Source organism: Ursus maritimus, unplaced genomic scaffold (assembly GCF_017311325.1).
Source record: "Ursus maritimus isolate PB19 unplaced genomic scaffold, ASM1731132v1 scaffold_26, whole genome shotgun sequence".
In the NCBI taxonomy this organism is placed as follows: domain Eukaryota; kingdom Metazoa; phylum Chordata; class Mammalia; order Carnivora; family Ursidae; genus Ursus; species Ursus maritimus.
In genome coordinates, this window is record NW_024425119.1 from 42,411,780 (window position 1) to 42,431,608 (window position 19,829).

A 19,829-nucleotide genomic window follows, 5' to 3' on the forward strand; every position below is an offset into this window, starting at 1 on the left:
ATAGAGTCAGAGGCAGGAGGGATGAAGAGCAAATCCCACACGGGCTCTGCAGGTTGCAGTGAGGACTGGCAGGCACCCTTCCTTATATGTGCTTGCCATTGGGGCTCATGGATGGGCAGTCAAGAGCTTAATTCGTGGGTTTGGCTTGCCTGGGAGCAAGAAGTCATTTTCTCTATGCTGAGCTAGAGATCAAGCTCTCCCCGCCTCTGAAACAACATGAAACCTTCAAATTGCTGGGCTTGCAAGCCTTGCTCACGTAATTTGGGTTTTATCTAATTAACCTGCTGTTATAGGGTAATTTGCCCCAGGCCCCAGCCTCTCCAGGGGGATGTCACTGGCACTTCACCATCCCTATTCTGATTAATCTTCTCCGGGTCGTGGACTTCCTCCTGGGAGCTCAGGGAGCTAGAAGGGGATGGACTTCCCTGGACAGGTAGAGTATCTGGGGGCTCCAACCATCGGTGTGTCCTCCTCTTTCCCGGAAAGAGCCCCTTCATTCAGGTCTCCTGGAGACACACCCCTGGTGGCCTCTTCCCCTACCCACAGAGGACAGCGGCTGTGTCTGCTGGGGTGTGAGGGGTGGTTGACCCTCTCCCTGGCACGGGACATGAGCACGTGGGGGGTCATAGGCTTCCGTCAGTTCTCCAAGAACTGGGATCTCCACACTTCACCTCTCTCAAATCCCACAAGGCAGGCTGGAGGCCACGCAAGGCACGATCGCTGCCTGGCCCCAGCACTGGACAGAATGAAGAAAAGGAGGACGGCATTGGGACAGGTGGCTGAAAATTCAGGGATTCAACTCAGAGGAGTCAGGGAGATGGCAGAGAGAGGCTCGCCAGGGCCTGGAGGCTTCGAGGGAAGACTCGTGGGAAGGGGTGGATGTCTGTCTGTTCATTTCCGTCTTTCTTCCGATGTGTATCTGTTAGTAAGAGCAGGAGCAAGGTGGGGACAGGAACCGTTTGTTTGTTTGTTTGTTCGGGACCATCTGTTTAGAGTTCAAATGGAGGAGCTGCTGTCCGGGTGAGACTGAACTCCTATGTCTCTCCAGACGCACGCGAGCCGGGGGTGCAGGCTGGCTGGGAGCCCCCGGGAGAGCAGGTGTCTCCACAGTGACTCTGTGGACAGCTCCCATGAGGTCTCTCTGAAGGCTGTGTCATAGGTCATCTCAGTGTTCCTTTGTAAGGACAGTCGATGGTCCCCCAGCTCAGAGGCCCCCTAGTTACTCCTCCCATCCTCCCTCCGTCCCTCCTTTTCTCCCTTCGGTAACGTCTATCGAGAGCTTCTGTGTGCCAGGTCTGGGCCCAGTATAAGGGACATGGGGGTTTATGGTCTAATGCTAAATGCTTTTCCCAGCTTTTGGAAGAAGTCCTAGCACGATGTCCCCCTTGATGGCTTTGCCGGCTGTATGCTTCTGTGACGTGCATGGCAGCTCACCCGTCCAACCCTCGACGTCCCCACAGCTGCTGCCCTGCCCCGCCCCCCCCCACAGCTGCCATCCTTGCAGGTCCCCGCCTCAGCCAAGGACATCTCACCCACAGTCCTCATCTCCAAATACCTCCACAATTCTGCCACACTATCCCTACCCAGCCTGAAACTCCTTTTTCTCCCCAACCCTTCTGATCCAAATCCTCCGCTCTTTCAAAATCCGGCTTCAAACCTGGGTTTAACCCCATCTCCTCCTCTGTGTGCTGGACTCCTCTGTCCATGGAGACCTGTGCTGCCACGTTCCCTAGGACCTGGCAGTCTGGGTGAGGGTCTCACGTCCCCCAGTGGACTCCTCCCTCTGTACCTTTCCTCGGGGCCCAACACCAGGCTCTGGACATCCGTCCCCAGGTGCCAGAGGACTGACAGTTGTTGGGGCAGCAACCAAACAGCAGGGAGTGTGCATCTTCAGGGAGCCCCTGGGCCCACGTCCACGTAGAATGCCACCAGGTAGGAGCCCAGACCAGGAGCTGGTTGCAGGGGTCTGAATCCCACTCCACCACCCAGCAGCACTTGACCCCTCTAAGCCTCTGTTTCCCCGACGTAAATAGGATAATAACCTCCTCGTGGGGTAGCTGGGACAGTCACATACACTAACCCATGTGAAGTGCTTGGAATGTACCTGCTGCTTCTTCAGTGTTTAACCGATGACCAAAAATAGGGAGTAAAGTAGAAGTCAGGAATCAGCGTGCACTCTCCTCTTCCGCTCTCTCTCCTTCTTCCTGTCCTCTGGGAGAGGACGTCTGGATCAGCACATCTCCATACAATGTCAGCTGCTGTTGGAGGACAAGGAGGGACTGATGTCCCAGAGATTCCAGGAATCTCTCCACTCAGACCATTACTGATCATGGAAAATTCGCCATTAGAAATAATAATAGCTACTGTCTACTTGCAAAACTCAGTAGGAAGCACTTTTCAAACATTAGACCTGTTGGGATTGATCCGTTTATCAGGTATTTACTGAGCACCTACCAGGTGCTGAGGGGAGTAATACAAAGTATCCTGTCCTCAAAGAACTTAGATTCTGGATCCGTCCAAATGCAGGCATCTTTGGAAAAGGCGTATCATCAAACTATTAACAAGTTATTAACACCTTAGCATGAATTAGTTAATCAGATACTGGCCATCGGGAATGAAACGTCCCATGTTGTTGATGAGGATGATGATAGGAGAGGAAGGAGGAGAGTTCTGGGCCACCCACAGGAAGGGTGGGCCCAGGTAGGGCTCCCGGGGCGCCCGTGTTTTTGCTGGAGGAAAAAGGGAGGGACGGGAGGAAACCAGGACAGAGCCACAGTTCAGCAGGGTTATGAAGGCCCTGCCCTAGCCTTAAGTCTCTGGGGAGACAGAGGGGTAGGAGGAAGCCAAGCCCCCTGCTTCGGGAGGTCCCTGGCTCTGGTGGGGGAGACAGGAGACAATTTCCCACATCCCATGTCCCAGCTTCATCTTCCCCTCACACGCTTCGAGGTACCGGGATCACTCGGTTTTCTAGCTGGGAATTAAATGCTGAGCCAGGCACGGACATCTCTGAGCCTCGGTTTTACTCGTCTGTGAAATGGTGGGGAAGTGTGTCAGATCAGAGAATCAACGCCCCAAGTTTCCAGGACCCTCCAGCTTTCCTTAGACACTCAAGGAAAATTTAATTTGCTTGTTAAATTAATTACATTTGTATGGCTCTTGGTTTTATAGCCAAAATGCTTTATTTAATTTACGCAAATAATTTGTAGCTTTTTTTGATGTTGTTTGTTTCTACGTTTGTGATGATCAGTTGGACACGCTTGTTGTAAGATCCCACGGCCCCAGTCGAGATCCATTGGCTCTTACTCTCGGCCTTCTGGGGTCTGACAAACCTCCAGAGATGTTCTCAGTGGGAGAGGGGCAAGAAATCTAGTAAGATCCAAGAGGATAATTGGTGGATGAGAGAAAAAGAGAAGACACAGAGGAGAGGGGATGCTGAATCCACAAGGACTGCCTGGAGGAGGGGGTTTGGGTTCTGATGCATCAAGGGAAACCTTGGGTAGACCGGCATTGGGGAACGGCAAAAGCAGCTCAGGAAGGGCATGTGTGAGGAAGGGCCCTCCAGCTGCAGCAAGCGCTAGTGAAGGGCGACCATGGGTGATGACTCCTAGAACCCGAGCTGTGTATGTGATAGGGTGAGTGATAGGGAGCCATCGAGGGCTCTTGAGCCAGGCAGAACCTGAGCAGTACACCTTGAGGAAGCAGAATGTGGCTGCTGGTGGGTAGGAGTAGCAGGGGTGGGGAGAGACTGGAGGCACTGAGAGAGGGGCAGGTGGTTCTCTGAGCAAATAATTGTCCCCAAAATTAGAGAGAATGAGTTAGGTTATTTGGATGACGTCAGTTCAGCTCCTGCCAACTCTCCTCAGCAGATGGACTCAGGAAGGGAGCTGCTGCCTGTGACCCCCCCACAGGTCCCCCTCCTCATACCCCTCTCCCCCCTGCAGTTTCAGGCAGGTGGGGCACCGAGCCCCAAGCCAGCTGGATGGAGCGCAGTCCCTGGGGGACTTGGCTGCAATCAGAGCCACTCATCTGGGGGCAGGACAGCTGTTTAGCAGGTTTACAGCTGGCAAGGCTGGAGGTGAGCTCATCCCAGAGGAGCTGGGATATAAAGGATGGAGAAGGGCTGTCCTGCCAGACACTCAGCTCCAGTCCCACTCTGCAGTGTGGCTGCCAGAGAGGCTTCCTCCTCCCTCTGCTCTGGGGCCAGGAGCATCTCCTTTGAGCTTTGCTGGCCATCTCCTTCCTCCAGTCCCACCCTAAGCTTCTGGTGAAAGGTATGGATTCGGGAGTCCGAGAACCCAGGTCCGGGTCCTGCCAGGTGACCAGGGGCAGGTCTCCCGACTTCCTAAGCCTCTGTTTCCACATCTCTAAAAAGGGGGATGCTGATACCCACTGCACCTGCTCCCAGAGGTGGATGGGAGACACCGTGGGAATACTAATGGTGACGCTGCTGCTGGTACTGCTAACAATAGCTACCATGCACTGTGAGCTCCGCCGGGCACTGCTCGGAGCACTTCCCATGTATTAACTCATTTAGTTGCACAACAGCCGTGTGAGGCAGATACTGTTATTACCCCGTTTTACAGATGAAGATACTGAGGCACCAGGAAGTTAAGTAACTCACTGGAGGTCACACGGCTCATGAGGAGAGGAGCCAGGGTTCAATCCAGGCAGCCTGGTGGTAGTCTGCACGCTCAGCCTCTATGCCGTCCTGGCTCGCTCGTGTACAGATGTCCAGCATGGGTGCCCGTCCTTTTCCAGGTGCACAGGACCAGCTCAGGCCTCCCCCACACTCCGGTTCTGAGTCCCTGCGGTCCCTGTCATCTGAACGGGATAACAAACTGCGCTCGCCAGGACTGACTTCCTCCCACTCCTCTTCCTGCCCCAGCTCTCCAGCCAGTCGCACCTGACCCCTTGCTTTCCTTCTCAGCCTTCTTTGCTCTTCTGAAGAAGGTTAAGGTAGTGTCAGGACTTGGATGAAGATGGGTGGCGGGTGCCTGTGGGGCGGTTACGTGTTTCTCACACATATCAGGCTCTTCGCTGATGTTGTGCTCTGGGCTGTTCTTCCAGCCTCCTGCCCACCATGGCAGCTTGTCCTAGCCTTTAAGACAAACCAAGACACACCTCCTCTAAGAAGCTCCTTCTCAGTTTCCACACCCTCCCTGTCAGGGTCGGCTGCACTTCTCTGCACTCGCCTGATGGCCCAGGTGCTGTGTGCATCCCTCCAGAATGATCGAGGAGGTCCCTCTGAGCTCAGGCAATGCTTTTGGTCCTGGGGCCTCAAGCTCCAGGGCTTGTGCCAGCTGACAGATGTGCTCCAGCAGGTGTCAGAGGGCGTGTGTGGGTGCGCATCTGTGTGGGGGTGGTCGTGAACATGGCCATGAGCCCCGTGGGGGTCCAGCCCATAGGGAGTGGCATGGCTGTCCCAGTGATCTGCGGCTGACATCTGCTGTGGTGGGCCAGACCCAACTGTACCAGTTGTTAGGTATTTTGAGCATCTTCTGCAGACGTGGGCCTGTGAGCCAGCGAGCGTGTGTCTGCACACGTATACACTGGCTTCTGACAACAGCCCACCTGACAATGGGTCCCTGTCGGATTCCATTAGTGGCACACAGGGGACTGTGCCATTTTCATCATACTCTTTTTCTTTAAAAAAATTTTTTTACTTAGTATTTGAGAGAGAGAGGGAGAGAGAGCCCGCACGAGTGGGGGGAGGGGCAGAGGGAGAAGCAGACTCCCCGATGAACCGTGAGCCCAACACTGGGCTCGATCCCAGGACCCCAGGATCATTACCTGAGCTGAAGGCAGATGCTTAACCAACTGAGCCCCCCAGGCACCCCTCTTCTTTTTCAATAATAGCCGAGGGGGGAAGCATGGTGACCTCCAGCTGGTGACCAACTGAGGGAATTAAATTCATTCATTCATTCATTCATTCATTCAACATATCCAAAACCATGAAAATGAGAGAGGTTCTGGGTAGTTGGGCCTGAAAGAACATTCCTTCCTAAGGGCAGCAGGATGGACAAGGTGACTTCTCAAGGTCACAGAGCATCCATCCATTTCACTGAGACCTTACTGAAGAACACAGATGAGTCAGTGAAAGCGTCGCACAATACCAAGTTTGGAAGCTAGGGAAAACAGTTGTGAAGGTGAGAAAATGGGGAGGTTTGAGGCTGAGGGGACGGCACAGGGAGGAGAGGCCAGGAAGAGTGGGGTGGCTCCAGGAGGCAGGGCACACACATTGTGACTGTCTTTTCCTTCCACATTCCATGACTCATTCTCCAATTATGGAGCAAGCACTCTGGGCCGGAGGAAGACAGAGGCTGGCCCATTCCCGGGACTGTCCTTGGCCCATCAAACGGAGGGTTAGTTATCTCGGTCCCCCTACTGGGCCCAAGTGCTCCCCCATCATTATTCCAGGCCACTATTTGCCATATGGTAGGAAAGGCCGGGAGCAAAGTCCAAGGACATGGTTTCTTTGGCCTCTTCCTTGCTACCCACCCCCACCCCAAAATTTTATTTTTTATTTGGACGAGATTTACATAACATATAATTAACAATTTTAAAGTGAGCAATCCAGTAGCATTTAGTATATTCACAATGTGGTGTGACCACCACCACTATCTACGTCCATACATTGCATCACCCCAAAAGGAAACACGGTACCCCCTAGCAGGCACTCCCTATTCCCCCTACCCCAGTCTCTGCCACCGCCAAGTTTCTATGTATTTACCTATTCTGGACATTTCATATGAATGGAGTCATACAATATGTGACCTTCCGTGTCTGCTTTCCTTCACTTAGCACCACGATTTCAAGATTCATCCATATTATAACATGTGTCCGTACTTCATTCCTTCTTATGCATGAATAATATCCCATTGTAAACTGTATACTACAATTTTTTTTTATCCATTCATTGTTGGACATTTAGGCTATGTCTTCATCCTGCCAGGCTGCTGTAACAAATACCACGGACTGGTTCCTTATAAACAACAGAAATCATTTCCCACGATTCTGGAAGCTGGGAAGTCCAAGGTCAAGACACCGGCATGGTCGCATTCCAGAAGGGCCCTCTTCCTGGTGCATAGCCAGCCACTTCTCCCTATGTCCTCATATGGTAGAAGGGGCTAGGGAGCTCTGTGTGGTCTCTTGTTAGACCTAATAACCTAAGTACTTCCCAAAGGCCCCACCTCCTAATGCCACCACCTTTGGGGGTTAGGGTTTCGACATGTGAATTTGGGGGAGACACAGACACTCAGACCATAGCAGTCTGTTTCCACTTTGGTTATTGTGAGCAGTGCTGCTATGAACGTGCATGTACAAGAATTTGTTTAAGCACCTGCTTTCAATTCTTCTGGATATATAGACCAAGGAGTGGAACTGCTTATATGCCAGCCCTATGTTTAACTTTATGAGGAGCTGCCCCACTGTTTTTCACAATGGCTGAACCATTTTACATTCCCACCAGTCATGTACAGAAGTTCCAGTATCTCCACATTCTTGTTAACACTTTTTATTTTCCATTACTTTTTTTTTAACAGCCGTCCTAGTGGGTGTGAGGTGGTACTTTGTTATGGTTTGGATTTGCATTTTCCTGATGCATCCTTTCATGTGCTTTTTGACCATTTGTATATCTTCTTAGAAAAAAAGTCCATTAAAGTCCTTTGCTCATGTTTTAGTTGAGTTGTTTGTCCTTTTGTTGTTGAGTGCTAAGAGTTCTTTATATGTTCTGGATACTAGACCCTCAGCAGATATATGATTTGAAAATGTTTTCTCTTATTCTGCAGGTTTTCTTTTCACTTTCTTGGTAGAGTCCTTTGATGTACAGAAGTTTTAAATTTGGGGGGCGCCTGGGTGGCTCAGTCGTTAAGCGTCTGCCTTCAGCTCAGGGCATGATCCCGGAGCCCTGGGATCGAGCCCCACATCAGGCTCCCCCGCTATGAGCCTGCTTCTTCCTCTCCCACTCCCCCTGCTTGTGTTCCCTCTCTCGCTGGCTGTCTCTATCTCTGTTGAATAAATAAATAAAATCTTAAAAAATAATAATAATAAATAAATAAATAAATAATCTTCCCTAAAAATATGTAAATGCTAAGATTTAATAATGAACAAAAATACCATTACCATTAAATAAATGAAAATATTTATGCAATTCTCTTCCCCCTTTTCCACACATCTGCTTTTAAAACTTGAGTCAAAGTTGTAAGTACAAATAGTTAATAAAATATTAAAGGGGACGCCTGGGTGGCACAGCGGTTAAGCGTCTGCCTTTGGTTCAGGGTGTGATCCCGGGGTCCTGGGATCGAGCCCCACATCAGGCTCCTCCGCTATGAGCCTGCTTCTTCCTCTCCCACTCCCCCTGCTTGTGTTCCCTCTCTCGCTGGCTGTCTCTATCTCTGTCGAATAAATAAAGAAAATCTTTAAAAAAAAAAAAAGAAGTTTTAAATTTTGATGAAATCCAACTTAATCTATTTTTTCTTTTGGTGTTTGTGCCTCATGTCATATCTAAGAATCCTTTGCCAAATCCAAAGTCATGAAGATCTATCTCTTTATTTCTTCTAAGAGCTTTACGGTTTTAGCTCCTATATTTAGGTTGTTGATCGATTTGATGTAATTTTTGTATATGATGAGAAATGGGAGTCCAACTTCATTCTTTTGCATGTGGGTAGGCAATTGTCCCCACATGTCCAGGAATGGTGTTGGCGTCCTTGTCAAAATAGCTGTAGATGTATGGGTTTTACTCCCCCAAATCTTTTAAACGTATTTGTGCTAGGTAGGAAGATCCTACGAGCACTACCTCCTGGGTGTCTCTGTTAGGTGAAGCTCCCTTAAGTGTAAAGCCCAGCAAAGAATAAGGCCAGTCCTTGCCCTCGAGGCCCCCAAGTCTGGCACTGATGGAATCAGTCACACAGAGAGATCATCTCAATCGCGTGTGGAAATGTCATGTTGGACGTGAGCAGTGGGCACTGCAAGGTCCTAGAAAACAGGCACTCAGACAAGCCTAAAGATTCATTACGGGTTCCAGAATGAGTGAGTACCTGAACAGAATGTCAAAGGAGCAGGATGTCCAGGTGATGAAAGGTGTGAATGAAAGTCTCCATGCACAAAGACTGCGTGAGCATAAGCATCACCCGGACTGATGACTCAGCCCCTAAGTGGACCTTCATTGGAGGTCTACACAGAGCAAATGAACCTTCCCGGACACTGTGGACACCCCCTCACTCCCCTGGGCTGCTCTCCAAGCAAAACTTCCATGCACACCTCTTCCTTCCGGTCTCTTTGCCCTGTGTGCTGAAGTCAGACCCACAGAACTGAGGTTGGTGATCATGTCCCATCGCTATGATTTCCTCTCTTGGCCTTCAAAGGAATCTTCAAATTGAGACCTAAAGCAAGAGCACAGTCAGCCTTGTGCGCTTCTCAGGGTCTTAATTAAGCCCCAAATGACAAAGAATCTCTCCATTTCTCAGGCAGATAAACTGCAACCAGAGGGGCTGCCCCTCTGCCCTCCTCAATACCCCAGCACAGGACATGTTGCCTCAGTCCCCCAAAATCACATCTACCTAGCCTCTGAGTCTTTCAATGTGCACCCAAGCCTGGGCATAGCACCCAAGCCTCATAACCCAATGGTCAGAGGCATACCAGCACTGTGATCCTGGAGGAGGCAATCCCATGGATGGCTCATGGTTCCTCTAAAGGCTGTTTCAGGTTGTGGATCCCATTCACCCCTCCCCTCCCCACAGGCCCTCTTACTGGGTCACTGGGAATTTGGTCTTTGGGGAAAGGCAGAACATCAGTGCTGAGAAGGGCCTTAAGGTTTTCTGGTCCTGGGGTTCATGACCCAAGGAGTCCATGGATGGGCTTTGGGAGGTTTGCAAACCTCTGAACAGGGGGGAAAGGTCCATAGCTCACATCAGTTGGTCTGAGTGTAACAGGTGACAGGTTAGTGGCTGAGCCAGAACAGAACCCCCATAACTCCCAGGGCACTATTCCTAGTACCTACAGTGACCACAACAATGACATCAGAGGGAGGCATTTGGGCAGAAAGCCCACCAGACTCTTGGGCTCTTGTGCTTCCCAAGGTTTATTGCATCTTGGGCACACACAGAAGAGGACCTCTGTAATACATGAAAGGCACAATGAGGCCAATAGAGGTGGCAGTTTGGGGCGAGAGGCCCTGCCCTTGGAAGGCCTGCCCCCCGTGACCCTGAGGGCTGGAGGGGCAAACAGCTCAGGATACCCATGCTACTAGATGGATCAGAAAGCCCATCAGAGGGCTGAATTTTGCAGGCCAAAGCTATCGGAACCCCACCCAGCCCCACTACCCACTTCAGAAAACCTAAGACCTCCCAACCCTCACCAAAATAAGCACACACAACCTGCCCCCAAATCTATCGTGACTGTGTGATTTAAGTTCTCTCTCCAGGAATCCATGTGCCCATCTTTCTAGTCATTTGATTAAACTTTCCTTTTCCTCCAGGAGGCCTTCCTTGTTTAGCCTCTGCGTTCTGGTCCCTGCTCAGCAATGCTGCACGGGGCTTCCCTTCCCTGATTTTACCAGGACAGGCTTTGCCTGTACGTACATACATCTCTCCCATCAGCCTTGAGATCATCTCTGGAGCAGCCTGCTCTGATCTGCCTCCAGACTCCCTAAAGGCTTGTGCACGTGTGTGGGGCGAGGTCCATTATCATTAGGGGGTGGGCAATTTGGTGAGATTGACACACTGACAAGACTGACACACCGATGTTACCCAAGGGCAGTTTATTGAATATACAGCAGAGATCCAAAGTCTTTAACTCAAGCAAAGGAGGGACTGGGTGTTGCCATTCTTAGGAATATTTACATTAAGAGCCATGACTTCTGGGCTGGGCGGTACCACCAGAGATAGGTCAAGCTCCCCTCACTGAACACAGCTCATAGCAACAGAAATTGAGAATCACAAGCAGGGCAGGATAGGACCGTAGTGACAGGACTAAAGATAAATCACATACCCACAGCCCTTGACAAAAAGGCAACATACTCACACTACCTTCACTGAAAGAACCGAGTGTTTGAAAAAATTCCCTTTGTTACAGAGGCAGTGATATGCCATGGAAAGAATATAGACCGTGGAATCAGCCCGACCTGGGCTCAGCTCCTGGCCCAGGCACTTAGTGGGTGACAGGGGCGGGTTCTACAGCCTCCCAGAGGACTGTCCTGAGGATGCCAATTGCACCCACCTTGTGCCAATGGCATGAGAGGCAACACATGCAGGGAGCCTGGCACATAGCCGCTGCTTAGCATAGGGTCGTAGCTCTTACCAGTGATCGAGGAGTGGGTGGGTGACACAAGGTGGCCGGAAACCCCAGTTCTCTGCCACTCGGCTTTGTGATTATGGGAACAGCTGGTGGTCTGAGCATATACACTTCTTCTTCCGAATAAGGGGGTCATTCCACAAAGAGCTTTCGGAGGGGACAGGCAAAGCTTGGCTGACTGTTCACCACCCATCCTCACCCCTGAAGCTGGGATTGGGGCGGGGGGGGAGACCTCCCAGACAGCTGCTGACTCAGCCTAAGTGCAGAACAAGACTATTCCTCCTCCCCTCCCTCTCTCTCTCCCTCCTCTCCTATCCCTCTGGGGAGGACCATAGCTTCCCAGGGCCAAGAAGGTAATTATAGCCTGTGTCCCAAAGCCTCCTGCCAGCTGAAGGCAGTAGGGAAAACAAGAAGTCACAGAGTCCACATGGGACCTGAGGAGACAGAGAGGCGATGGTGCGAGTCAGAGCTGGACAGTGAGGTGAGCCAAGGCACGGGTGGCTGAGTGCACTACGGACAGTCCCAGGACTCAGCGGGAGAGGATGGGGGACAGCAGGCATCTCCAGGGTGGGTGGCGGCAAGGACATCTCTTCTCCCAGGTGCTGGGAGGAGTGGGTCCTCAGGGTTCATCGGGTGGCTTTCCTGGCCGGGGTGCTGGCAGAGGCGCTCTTGCCCTTGAGGTCTTGGGAGTCCTTGAGGTCTCCCACGCATGCCCCTTTGGCCCTGGTCTGCCCGGCCCGAGTGCTGCCAGAGCTGCCCGCCATGCTGCTGGCCCCAGGGTCAGTGCTGGCAGAAGAGTTGGGGTGGTAGTAGCTGCTTCCACCGCTGCTGATGACGGCTGAGGGGGAAGGGTCAAGAACAGAGAAGAAGGGCAGCAGGGGTCAGTCAGAAAAGGAGCCATTCCACCTTGTCCCCAGCAACCCTCAGCAGTCAGGAAACACCACCAAGACGAATGAGCAGCCTGCGAGGTGCCAGGCTCTGAGTGAGGTGAGGACCATATGACACAGACGCGGTTTCTGCCCTCCTGGAGATTCCTGGACCGTTTGGCCCCCAAATGCATGTTCTCAACCCTCTCTCTCTCTTGATGACAATGCCCCGGGGAGAGACAGGGAGGAAATGAGGTGGGCATGCTTCAGCCACTGTTTCCATTGAACAAAGGGAAATAGGCTTCCTTTGAAGCCAAAGAAGTCTCAAAAGACAGTAACAGAGACTCCCAGATTGGGAGAGACCATGAGGGAAGGGGGCATCGCCCTATCCTGGGGTCCCCGGCTTTCCCATCCAGTCAGAATCCCCACCCGACCCATCTCTCAGGGATACTTACAGATGCTCACGGAGGATGGATTCTCACCAGACATCCTATAAGACAGAAAGTTAGAGGAGGATAAGACCTCAGTGCAGTGTCTGCGCTCAGCTAGACCTTGATGGGCACCTGCTTTACCATGTATATTATTGTCATTCATCCTTAAAACACTCTGTGAGATGGAGATTATAATCCCATTTTACAGGTGAGGAAATAGAGACGCAGAGATGCTAAATGATCAGCCAGGACCGCAGCTTGTACGTGCCAAAGCCAGTGAGGAAAGCTGGTCTGTCCGATTCCACCACCTGTGCGGCCTGCTTCATGTTTAAGCTCCCCTCGCAGGGAGCAGCCGCAGAGCTCCGCAGTCCAACCATGCGCTCACGTTGTGCTTGTGCTCCTGTCTTTCATCTTCCACTTCCCAAATGTCCCCAGCCCAGCAGGGAGCCACCTACAGCCCCTTCTCCCCAGCGTTCCTCTCTACCTCCCACCTGCACTCCTCGCCCTCCAGCAGCTTGCGGTAGGTGGCGATCTCCATGTCCAGGGCCAGCTTCAGGCTCAGGAGCTCCTGGTACTCGCGCAGCATCCGGGCCAGCTCCTCCTTGGCCTGGAGCAGGGCAGCTTCCAGCTCGTCCAGCTTGGCCCGGGCGTCCTTCAGGGCATTGTCGCCCCGCTGCTCGGCATCGGCGATGGCCGTCTCCAGGTTGGCGCACTGAAAGCCAAAGAACAGGAGATCATCAGAACACAAAATAGCTTTTAGGTCTTCTAGGTCAGGTAGCACAACCCCCTCACTTCCCAGATGAGGCCCAAGGGGACAGCGAGGAAAGCTGCAGGGGCAGCGGCTGGAGCCGGGCCTCCTCTATTTTCTGTTGCAGATGGATATTCTGTGAGAAGCTTTGAAGTAGTTGCATTTCATGAATACAGGAAGAAACTCGTGATGTTTGCAAAGTTGTCTAGTCCCTGCGGTTGGAGGCCACCAACGGCTCTAGGTCGAAAGGATACCAGGTCCAAGAGAATCATGCTGAGAGCCCAGCCAGGACACCTCTAGGGATCAGACAGCATGTCAAGGCACCACTCTAGTCAGATTCGTATCTGCAGGACAGCTCCCAGCGGGGACCCTTGACCTGTTAGCACCAACAGTGAGTGTTTCTGGAACACTTCAGCACTCTGCAGGCAGGGTCTGGCTAAATGCTCCCCGTGCCAGCTTGAATTGGGTGAGGGAGGCTTCCCTTAGAGCTGGAGGTTAGAGGCTCAAAATCATACCTCAACCTCAGAAACTGGGCTCTGACAAACATCTAGCAGCGCTGGGATGCTTGTACTGATGGAGAGGAAAGCTGTCGCCGTGCTCCCCACATTGTCTCGTGGAGGTTTTAGGGACACAGGGAGGAGAGTAGACACTGATCTTTAACATTGGTGTTCTATCACTAGTAGAGTTAACCTGATTCTTTGGGGAGGACACAGGAAGGATTTCCCAACCCCTTAATATTGTCTCCCTGCTGACACAGTGTTTAAGTTTTGCTGCTTTCAGGGAAGACAGCATCCCCTACCTGAAGTGGACATGGTACCGTGGTACAGGGCAGGGACACCCAGGAGGGCTTCATCTGCTGCTGTCCTCCCTTGGTCACCAGGACTATGCCCCACCCCAAGGGCAGGAACTTAACGTGGCCACGGAGGGGCCCGGGACGCATTCCCCAAGCATTCTCCTCCCATGTGTGTTGCGTGTCCAGTGGGAGGAGGAGACATGGGACCTGTCATCAGAAGGCACATCTGAAGGGGATGTAAAGCAGGTTTGTTGCACACAGAAAAGGTCTGAGAAAGAGGGGGAAAGAGGGAGGAAACCTGATTTCTATCCTGACTCTGTTGATAACCATCTGGGGACCTTGGGCAAGATACTTCTCCTCTCCTTATCTACCCATCTTCTTTATCTGCAGACTGGAAGTTGGGTAAGGTAAGCTCAAAGCACTTCCCAGCTCTGAGCAGAGTGCCAACTCTGACCACGGGTACAGAGGCAGGTGGGAAAGAGGGACAGTGGATGCCTGAGGGGCTCCCAAACCCAAATTGGAAGATATGCTTTTTACTAAAGGGTGGGCTCCAGTCTCTCCGTCGCAGAAGGTGAAGTTGAACTTCACAAAGACCTTGACATTCTTTGTGAGGTTGCTGCCCACCTGCTTCTTTACATTCGCAATCTCACACCGGATCCTCTGGATGAGCCGGTTCAGCTCTGACATCTCGTTCTTGGTGTGTTTGAGGTCATCACCATGCCGGCCCGCTGCCAGCTGCAGCTCTTGGATCTGGTTTTCCAGAGATAGAAAGTTGGTTATGAGACAGGACTGCACCCCCAACCCCAGTTCAAAGGAGGGGAAGGGTCCTGAGCAAACAATTCCATGGCTGGGGCCAGCCAGGGGAGGTGGCTCCAGAACAGAACATGATGGAGCTGGGGCCTGGGCATGCTTCCAGCTGCATGGTGGTGGTTCCGACCAAGAAGTCCACCTAATTCTCTAAGCAGAAAGTGTGTGCTGGACCCATCCTTTCTCACCGCCCTGCCTGCAGTCTTTCCTGAGCTGAATGAAAGAAAGGTGCAGGGCACATTTATTAAGCACTTCTGAAATGTAGAAAGAGCTCTCCACTCGTTAAGCACCTCTTCATAGAGGCCTCTGCTGAATGTCATATTCTGTCCCAGGTGCTACGGATGCAGCGTGAACAGCATAGGTGAGGTCCCTGCCCTCACAGGACATACATTCTCCTACAGCCCTTTCTCAGTGACAAGTAGAGGGCCAGGAAGCTGTGTACCCTTCAGGTGGTGGCATTGTTGGCTAAGGGCTTGTAGCTCATATCTCCCCTCTTCCCATGCCCAGGCCTTCAGAGTAGAGGGGACGATGTACCCATGGACAGAGGATGAGGAACCTATGATCTTTGCTGTTGGTGGGATTTAACAAACGTGAGAAGGAGCGCCAGAGCAGGACAGGTGTGAAGCCCTGGAGAGCACACAGGTAAAGGGTCTTCTCCAAGCATAACTCCCATTACCCAGAAGCCACCTAGACTTCTACTTGCTGCTCCTGGAAGTCTTCCCACACTGACCAGAAAAGAGCTCCTGGCTTCCTCTTCACTCCCTGCCCCACCCTGGGTCTCCCATAGCTACTCTCCGCCATATTTGTTACTCTCTCTCCTTCTGCCCCATGATGACATGCCCTAATCCCTGGAAACACGTTTGTTCTACAGCAGAAACGCCTCTCTTCTTTCCTCCATCAGAGGATTGCCTGATCCTCTCCATTGAATATGCCCATCCATTTATCGTTGATAACAGTCTCTACCGAGAATTCTTTTTGAATAGAATATCGTTAAACATTGGTTATAACCATTCTTTCATCCAGCACATCTACAAAGGTAGCTCTTACATTCACTGATGGAGGTGTCTCTTCCCAAGAAAGGAGAGGCTGGTGGAGGACAGAGATCCCCCTGGTGCCCACCTTGCTCTGGTATAGGGCCTCAGCCTCAGCCTTGCTCTTCAGGGCGATCTCCTCATACTGAGCTCGGACCTTGGCAATGATGCTGTCCAGGTCCAGGTCCCGGTTGTTGTCCATGGATAGGATGACAGAGGTTTCACTGGCATGAGTCTGAATCTGGGCCACCTCCTGAGTTGAGAGGTGAGAACAGATTAGGGTCCCCTAGCCTCCCATTGTTGTCTATTTGTCTTCTGGGATGAAGTGGTGGAAAGAAGTGCCTGCTCCAGGTCTGAATGTTGGAGCCAAAGGAGAAGTCTCACAGCAGCAGGATGCACCCCTCATGGGCAGTGGGAAGTGGGAGACATTTTCTGTAATTCACAGAGTCAAGAACCTGTGCTTGAGTAGGACCTCATGGAGTCTTTTTTTTTTTTTTTTGCCTGAGCGCAAGATCATTATCATAGCCCAGGTGGGATTGTCTCTTGTGTATATGGCCTCTGGGGACCAAGATCCTACACTTCCATGGTCTCCCAGTGAGGAGTTTTGTACCTTTCTACCAAAACATCCTTCATTCTGTTCATCCTCTATCCCTCTTACTGGCATCTTCCCAGAAGAGCCAAGTGAGGCCCTCAGCTGGAAAGAGCGGGGTGGGGGAAAGGCAGGAGCACCCTCACCGCATCATACAAACACTTGAGGAACTTGATGTCTTTGTCCAGGGAATCTACTTTGGCCTGGAGCTCCACCTTCACTGTGTAAGCTGCATCTGCATCCTGCCAAGAGATCCAGAACATTCAGTCAGTACAACCCTCATCTCATGAGCTTGCCCTGTCCCTGCTCCCAGAGCCATCTGATTTCCTATTGTTTGCCTGCAAAGGGGAGCATATGGATGAATAAAATTACTCAGTACTGCTTTTTCTCATACTCAATAACTCTTTGAAAATAGAGAAAGGGGAATGTTGCTCTATTACACTGGAGAAAACAAAACCCAGAGAGGTAGAATGAGTTTCCCCAAGTCACACAGGAGGACCAAGCTGGACCAGAGATTCCCTTTTCCCAGACCAGAATTCTCTCCTGTCTGTCTCTGTCCTTTGCCCAGGTGTGTATCCTCTTCAGCTTGCTGGAGGCCAGAACAGTGACTCCATCCCCACTCTGATCAGCCCCTCCCCAGGAGGCCTGGGCTGGAGTCCTGAGCAGAGCTGGTTAGGACAGGGATGCAAAGGAGAGTGTAGGCTCTTCACTCCCTTACCTTCTTGAGCACTACAAAATCGTTCTCAGCTGCTGTGCGCCGATTAATCTCCACCTCGTACCTGTGGGTGACGAGAGAAGATAGCAGGGGCCTCAGTCCCCTGGGCCAAGTAACCTTCTGTTCCCACTGGCCAGGCAAGTGCTCAGGATGCAGAGTCCCTGCAGGATCTCCTAGAGGTGAGCGCTGTACAGTCTGGGGGTGGCAGGACTATGCCCCTGAGTTACCTCATTTATACTCTGCTTGCCGGATCCTAAGAAAATAGCCAAGTGTCTATTAAGTTCCCCAAACTGGCCATTGAACCAGTCACAGGATCAATGTGCATGGAACTCCTTCTTATCAACCAGGTAGGATGTTCTCATCAAACAGGGCAGGCTGTTCGCCCACAACCAAGGGAGGGGAATGAGCCCCTGGCCCTGGTGCTTGCTCTCTCCCCTCCTGAAAAGTGGCACAGAGATTGGGTTTGCCCAGGAGCCTCAGCGACCATGACCCATGACCTTGGTGGAGCCTGCTCACCTCTTCTTGTAGTCCTCCACAACGTCCCGCACGTTCCTTAGCTCCGAGTCCAGCCTCACCCTGTCCCCGGATAACATCTCCAGCTGCTTCCGTAGGTTGCTGATGTAGCCCTCGAGGATGGGTTCCAGGTTCTTCCTGCAGTTGTTCAGATCCAGCTGCTGCAGCAGCTCCCACTTGGTCTCCAGCACCTGGTTCTGCTGCTCCAGGAACCGCACCTGGGACCACAATGGAGGTTATCGTGTCCATGGACATAGAATATTGACTCTTAGGTCACACAGATTTTTCTAAAGTCATTAGGCTCAGGTGCTGACTCTCCACTCATGGAATTCCATGCAAACTAAACCCTTTACAAGTGCTCATCCCAAAGCTTTCTAGAAAAAACCAATCCCTGAAAACTCGTGGATGAAGGAAATGCCATAGCTTTCTTCCGTTGCCTGACTCAGCACCCAGGAGATGCTCCTCCTGGTGACTCAGCCACGAGTTTCTTCTGCACCGTGAGCCCTCCCCTCCAGTGGTGTTGATTCCACCAGCTCTTCATCTTCTTTAAAGACCTGGATATTCATCCAGCTGTCCTCCAGGAACCCAGCACTTCTTTCTCAAGGTGGGGCTACCCTTTACTCAATTTTCCACCCTTCTCTGCAAAATCCCCCAAGGAAGGAACATATTCATTTATTCCTTTGTGCTGCCCAGCTTACAGGATGTTATGATGGGGGAGCCCTTCCTGATGCCCAGCAGCCACTTTCCATCCACAGTGCGCTGTCCACTCCCAGGCAGCAGGGAATTGCTCACATCTCACTGAACTGTCTCATCCTCCTCCCATGACACCCACCTTATCGATGAAGGAGGCAAACTTGTCATTCAAAGCCTTGATCTGCTCCCGCTCCTGGGTGCGCACCCTCTGGATCTCAGGGTCCAGCTCCACGTTGAGGGGGGCCAGGAGGCTCTTGTTGATGGTGACCCGGTAGATGCCCCCGGGTGGGCACATGGATGGGCACACAGGCCCTGAGGCCACACTGCCAAACATGCTGCCAGCAAAGCCTGTGGCCCGCCCCCCTCCATACCCAGAACCAGGCCCAAAGCCGTAACCTCCAGTCCGAACACCACCACCAGCCACCTTGAGGGAAATACACCGAGTCCCTCCGAGACTGTAGAGGCTCCGACTGCCGAAGCCAGCCCCAGGTCCTTTGCCAGCTGCGCGGTAAGAAGCCGCACTGCCCACGGCCTTCCTCAGCACTACTGCTGAGCGCCCACTGAAGCCACCCTTGTCACCACCAGACTTGATGTTCAGTTGCCGACTCATGCTGGGAAAGACGGAGTTGACAGCGATGGAAGAAAGCAGTCACCGATGGGTAGACAGCGCTCTGATGAGCACCCAGAGTGCTGCCTCCTTTTATCCTGTCGAGCCCAAGACACCGGAAAAGGGCGTCTCTTCGCTATCTCCTTTCCTTGTGCTGAAGGGCCAGGAGCCACAGGTAATCTGTAGAACAGAGACCTCCAAGCCCTTTGCAGCAACAAAGCGTTTCTGATAGCCCTCAGAATGTGCTGCCCTTGCAGCCCGGAGTGGTCTAATCGGGCATTTATCTGTGCTCTTAATTAGGGACCTGACTTATCCCCTTCTGAGATCTCCTAGCTTTCTTTTTCCAGGGCTGCCTCCTTCTTGCTTATCTATCAGCAAGGAGCGGGGGAAATGTCTGACTTTATCCAGAAAGGGCTCATCCGAAAACCCAGTTTTCTCCCAAGAGAATCCATCTCCTAGCATCTGGTCTTGTTGAACAGCTGAAGTGTTCAGGCCAGAGAAGAGGACACTCGGAAAGAACATGAGGGGTGTCTTCAAAGATCTAGATCCAAGACAGAATTTCCGGGAGTCACTCTTTGGCTCGCTTAGGACCCAAGCTGTCCAGCAGTGGAATGGACACCAAGAAGGTAGTGCAAATGACCCCACAGAGACTGCGTGGCCCTCAGCAGGGGTATCGTCTGGGGCTTTCCGTGGGCGAGGCCTGGGTGGCGGTGACCTTGATGTTGCCTTGTCAACAGGAAGAAACTT

At 52.0% G+C, this 19,829-nt stretch overlaps 1 protein-coding gene across 1 annotated transcript; it reads right to left on the bottom strand.

Moving 5' to 3' along the window:
- Positions 1–10,760: 10,760 nt before the first annotated feature.
- Positions 10,761–19,121, bottom strand: KRT74 (keratin 74). The gene is made up of 9 exons (XM_008704615.1): positions 18,615–19,121; positions 17,786–18,000; positions 17,273–17,333; positions 16,701–16,796; positions 16,054–16,218; positions 14,752–14,877; positions 13,078–13,298; positions 12,611–12,645; positions 10,761–12,127 (listed from the first exon to the last, which is right to left on the bottom strand). The coding sequence occupies exons 1-9, from the start codon at positions 19,083–19,085 to the stop codon at positions 11,916–11,918; spliced, it is 1,602 nt and encodes a 533-aa protein (XP_008702837.1). The 5' UTR covers positions 19,086–19,121; the 3' UTR covers positions 10,761–11,915.
- Positions 19,122–19,829: the final 708 nt, after the last annotated feature.

Coding starts and splice junctions, on each gene's coding strand:
- KRT74 (XM_008704615.1), bottom strand. CDS start 19,085: ATGAGTCGGCAACTGAACATCAAGTCTGGTGGTGACAAGGGTGGCTTC. Junction 16,219..16,700: donor TCAAGTGTTTGTATGATGCG/GTGAGGGTGCTC, acceptor CTCTCAACTCAG/GAGGTGGCCCAGATTCAGAC. Junction 14,878..16,053: donor AGGCCCTATACCAGAGCAAG/GTGGGCACCAGG, acceptor CTGGAAAACCAG/ATCCAAGAGCTGCAGCTGGC.